Consider the following 6,000-nt stretch of genomic DNA (forward strand, 5'->3'; position numbering starts at 1 on the left):
GACTTTCTTTGCTAATAAAATTTTAACTATTAGAGAAAAAAATTATTCATAACCATCCCAAAGACATATCTTTATGTTTGGCTGCCTTCAGTAATGCTGGTATTTGGCTAGACTCTTTCTCTCCGATTGTTCTGTCTGAGTTATTTTCATTAGTTACTTCCTCCAACACCATCAACATGTCTATTAGACCCCATTCCTACCAGGCTGCTCAAGAGCCCTACCATTAAGTAATGCTTCAATCGTAATATGATCAATCTATCTTTATTAGTTGGCATGTACCACAGGCTTTTAAGGTGGCAGTAATTAAACCATTACTTAAAAAGCCATCACTTGACCCAGCTATCTTAGCTAATTATAGGCCAATCTCCAACCTTCCTTTTCTCTCAAAAATTCTTGAAAGAGTAGTTGTAAAACAGCTAACTGATCATCTGCAGAGGAATGGTCTATTTGAAGAGTTTCAGTCAGGTTTTAGAATTCATCATAGTACAGAAACAGCATTAGTGAAGGTTACAAATGATCTTCTTTTGGCCTCAGACAGTGGACTTATCTTTGTGCTTGTCCGGTAGACCTCAGTGCTGCTTTTGATACTGTTGACCATAGAATTTATTACAGAGATTAGAGGCATGCCATAGGTATTAAAGGCATTGCACTGCAGTGGTTTGAATCATATTATCTAATAGATTACATTTATTCATGTAAATGGGGAGTCTTTTTCACAGACTAAGGTTAATTATGGAGTTCCACAAGGTTCTGTGCTAGGACCAATTTTATTCACTTTATATATGCTTCCCTTAGGCAGTATTATTAGACAGCATTGCTTAAATTTCATTGTTACGCAGATGATACCCAGCTTATCTATCCATGAAGCTAGAGGACACACCAATTAGCTAAAACTGCAGGATTGTCTTACAGACATAAGGACATGGATGACCTCTACTTTCCTGCTTTTAAACTCAGATAAACTGAAGTTATTGTACTTGGCCTCACAATCTAGAAACATGGTGTCTAACCAGATCTTTACTCTGGATGGCATTACCCTGACCTCTAGTAATACTGTGAGAAATCTTGGAGTCATTTTTGATCAGGATATGTCATTCAATGTTCATACTAAACAAATATGTAGGACTGCTTTTTTGCATTTTGCGCAATATCTCTAAAATTAGAAAGGTCTTGTCTCAGAGTGATGCTGAAAACTAATTCATGCATTTATTTCCTCTAGGCTGGACTATTGTAATTCATTATTATCAGGTTGTCCTAAAAGTTCCCTGAAAAGCCTTCAGTTAATTCAAAATGCTGCAGCTAGAGTACTGACAGGGACTAGAAGCAGAGAGCATATTTCACCCATATTGGCCTCTCTTCATTGGCTTCCTGTTAATTCTAGAATAGAATTTAAAATTCTTCTTCTTACTTATAAGGTTTTGAATAATCAGGTCCCATCTTATCTTAGGGACCTCATAGTACCATATCCACCCAATAGAGCGCTTCGCTCTCAGACTGCAGGCTTACTTGTAGTTCCTAGGGTTTTTAAGAGTAGAATGGGAGGCAGAGCCTTCAGGTTTCAGGCTCCTCTCCTGTGGAACCAGCTCCCAATTCAGATCAGGGAGACAGACACCCTCTCTACTTTTAAGATTAGGCTTTAAACCTTCCTTTTTGCTAAAGCTTATAGTTAGGGCTGGATCAGGTGACCCTGAAACCATCCCTTAGTTATGCTGCTATAGACTTAGACTGCTGGGGGTTCCCATGATGCACTGAGTGTTTCTTCTCTTTTTGATCTGTATGCACCACTCTGCATTTAATCATTAGTGATTGATCTCTGCTCCCCTCCACAGCATGTCTTTTTCCTGGTTCTCTCCCTCAGCCCAACCAGTCCCAGCAGAAGACAGCCCCTCCCTGAGCCTGGTTCTGCTGGAGGTTTCTTCCTGTTAAAAGGGAGTTTTTCCTTCCCACTGTCACCAAGTGCTTGCTCACAGGGGGGTCGTTTTGACCGTTGGGGTTTTTCCGTAATTATTGTATGGCCTTGCCTTACAATATAAAGCGCCTTGGGGCAACTGTTTGTTGTGATTTGGCGCTATATAAATAAAATTGATTTGATTTGATTTGATTTGACATGCACTTCTTTCTTTATTTGAAGAAAATTCCAGTGAATACAATTCATTTCCATTTAAAGCTACAGGGTCAATGCAGATTGTTTCTTAGGCACGTTAAAATGTTTTTATTTACTGAAAACGTATATCACCTTAGTGGGTCGGCAGGGTGGGCGAATGAGATGTTTTTGATCGTACACAAGTTTTTGAAATGAGAACTTATTCAAAATTTTATTTACAGACTTGTAACAGAAGCATCAAAAAGGTTTCCCACTTTGTCTCTTGTTTTCCGCACAGTTCAATAACTGATGACATGTTCAATCCACGCTCCTCTTCTTTGGATTACAGCTGCAACACGCACACTGACGTTTGTGATGACATTGCCACACATGTCAAGAAGGATGAAAAAGAAATTTGGAGAATCCCCCTTGAGATGTGTTTATTTGTAAGTTAACCAAAAGATTAATTGACTGATCAGAAAACCTCTTTGCCCAAGGTGTGGGAGTGGTGTCTGTGGACAGGGGGATTTGCTGGACTGACGGCGTGATCCCCTGCCTGCAATTTTTGCAGCAGACGTTTTGTTTTTTCCAAACTTTCTAAAACTTTGTTAAACTTTGTGAAAACCTTGTAATTGTTAGAATGGCCTAAGCAGTAGGTCACCCCTCTGAGTCTGGTCTGCTTGAGGTTTCTTCCTCAATATAATCAGAGGGAGTTTTTCCTTACCGCTGTCGCCTGTATGCTTGCTCTAGGGGTTGGTAAGGTTAGACCTTAATTGTGTGAAGCACCTTTGTTGTGATTTGGCACTATATAAATGAAATAAATTAAACTGAAATTGAAGGAACTGTTTAATTAAAAAATATGAATTCAGTAATCAATTGCAAAAACAGTCATTAGCTACAGTGCTACAGCCAGTAAGGGGTTTCAGCCATCGTGTTAAAGGTACTGAACAATGTTCACAATGTAAACAACACAAATGTCTTCCTGTTTACACAATAAAGCTTAGAGGGTGGACAGTGAGTCCAATCTAGTAGTTAACTATTGAACACTTCTGGTTCAGAATCCTAACAACACCACAGCCTTAGCCTGGGTGATAACACGAGCAACTGAAAGATTCAAGCAGTCATAGCCAGAAATATTCCATTTCTATGCACAAGAACACAGTTTTTGAAATCACTTACCTAATGTGGAAGTTCATTTATAATCATCACTTTTCACAAGCATGCTAAGGCAATTGCTCATACAAGATGGCAGACAAAACTATTGAAAAAAATAAAGTCTGTGTCTGCTCTAGTCTTTTTTACATCTCTATCATTTGATATCTTAGTTATATAACAGCTGAGTGGATCCTTGTCATTTCATTGGTGAGTGTATGTCACGTGACATGGATTATTCATACCATTTGCCATTGTGTTTCACTGACATTGCAATGTGCAATTTTGATGCTACATGAAATTTGCTATTGCACGCCCTGACCACCACGCGCACACTCACACTACTGGGGCGGCGTTTAGCTAAACATAAGAGAGTTTGTTTTGTTGACAGACGACGATTTGAAGGAGCTGTAAGCCATCTGGAGGCATGAAGAGCTGTTAGGATGAAAAGCTGAAAAGCTGGACGAATTTCCAACATGATTTTTTTGTTGGACTGAGGAACTACACAAAGTCTCTTTTTTAAGTACACGAAGTCAGTGCACGGCATCACGGACTGCATCGTCACAATTTTGGACTCATATTTAACGTTTGTGTTGGACTGTTAAGCACCAGTGGAACACCAAATGTAAGTCCCTTTTCTGTTGTTTATAAATTAATAAAATATCAAATGACAAAGATCTATTTTAGCCATTACATAAAACAAATAATGAATGTTTCTTCATTCTTTCAATGGAATGAATACATAGTTTGGTGAAAACTGGAACCAGCTTTCACTAAATTAAATATTTGTGCCATTGAACTCATAAACATTCATTATTTGTATACTAGCTAATGTGAGTTGAACTGTAAAGTTAGAAACTGTCCACTGTTAACATTCATAGACACTTGACAGTCTAATTCACAACATCTGAAGGTAAGAAAGTAAAATTAAACAAGCTAGTTAGCTACTTACATTAACCTACAGTATTTTTTGGCTTGCCCCACCTACTGGACCATAACTGTAATGACAGGAGTGAGTCGAGCATGAAGAAATGTATATCCACTAAAACTGTATCACAGGTTTCTTCCAGGTATGAGTAGGCAAAATATTTTGTAATTACATTATTTATATTTACAATTACAGGTTACAAAAAAAATCATATAAAAATGTGAATGCAGCTCCCTAAAAACATGGTGTTTTTTACTTTTTCTTATTTTGGGAGGGGCTGAGGGGAGCATTGATTGGATGTGGGTGGGGGTGGGAGTCCCAAACCCCCACAGTATCCCCTGTAATTCAAACCATTCAAAAATTATTTTACATATTTTTGAATACAAAGTTTAATATGTAATAATACATTAATAGCAGCTTTTTAGACACCTTATAGTCTTTTTCATATGATGGGAGAGTCAAACCCTCCCCCCACCACCTAAAATCCAAATCATAACTCAGAATATTTTTGAATACAAAGTTGAGTGTTTAATAATGAATTAATAACAGCTTTTTAGAAACCTTGTGCTTGACATATCTGATGAAAAGGTGTGTAATATGACCCCTTTAAATATTTCAAGTAGAGTTTGCATCTGAGACTGAGCACAGAATCATAAAAGGTATGAAGTACCATTAGAAGCAAGAGAACAGGGTTATAGAGTGGGTAACAGTGACAGACACAGGCACTGGTGCTAAACTATTTCTGGAAGCTCTTTTCTATCAGAATAAATCTCAGCAGGAAGAAAGCACAGCAGTCAGAGAGGGAGAATTTCTCTTGCTGGATGTCTGAGTGATAGCGTCAGGAGTCTAATCAGGGAGAGGGATGAGCCGGGAGGCAGCTTCATCTTCACGGCCATCAGAGGGGCGTGATGGCAGAGAGCAGAGCCAGGACGGGGATTGTTCCCTCTGACACAATCACAGGCACCGCTCAGGCCAAGTCTTACGAACACTGAACAGCACCGACAGCCGATCTATAGCGGCCTTATCACACAGACAAATGATTGGATACAGCTTTGTGCTGCGTGTGTGTGAGACATAACATGACAGAAAGTAAATGAAAGCAGAGACGTTGACATATATCACTGAAGCAAAACGACTACATCGAAAACGAGAGGAGGAAGAAGTCGTAACTTACTCTGTTTGAATGGCTCAGACTGCTGCGGGCAAAGCACAAAGTTATAGCGAAAAAATTAAAAACAACAGCTTGTTGTTTGTTTGTAACACTAAGCCATGTGGGTCTGTGCAGTGGGAAACGTTTTGCAGTCTTAAAGTGGACTAAAGTACTGAATTAACTGCTCAGTAGGGAAACTAAGCCCACGATCACAGACACACAGTGTCAGTGAGGAAGATTAGTCAGCTTCATTACTACCCAGGTTTTACCTTGAATATGTTCAAGGTCACTCAAGGTCAAAATTAGAAGTTGCATATTATAAGCCCACACTTGACGTCCTATCTGTGCCACATTTGAGCCACTACAAATTAAACTTGAGTGACTGTGAGTGTGACCTCACCTATTCATGTGAAATCCTAACTGTAGGCATCATTTAGCCACCAACAGCCATCAAATGTTTGCCCTTGAACATGACATTCAAGGTCACCCTGGATATTTTGAAAAGGCCATATATGATTTCCTATTTGTGTCTGTCAGTCTGTCACCTATCGATTTAAGCCTTAGAAAACTTTGCCCTATTGATTTGCACTGGCCAAAAATATTGACCTTGAATTGTAACCTTGACATTGGCCCTTGAACCTGAAAAGTTAATGGGTATATTCTTGGGTGGAACTGAAATAGTGTGCA

General features: G+C 39.0%; 1 protein-coding gene across 1 annotated transcript in view; it reads right to left on the reverse strand.

The window, feature by feature from the left end:
- The window catches only part of myo3b (myosin IIIB), a 184,790-nt gene that overhangs the window by 163,975 nt on the left and 14,815 nt on the right, over window positions 1–6,000 (reverse strand). Inside the window, 1 exon segment of the mRNA XM_034186754.1 lies at window positions 170–196. Within this exon segment, the coding sequence (XP_034042645.1) occupies window positions 170–196 (27 nt within the window).

This window comes from Thalassophryne amazonica, chromosome 14, assembly GCF_902500255.1.
Source record: "Thalassophryne amazonica chromosome 14, fThaAma1.1, whole genome shotgun sequence".
Lineage (NCBI taxonomy): Eukaryota > Metazoa > Chordata > Actinopteri > Batrachoidiformes > Batrachoididae > Thalassophryne > Thalassophryne amazonica.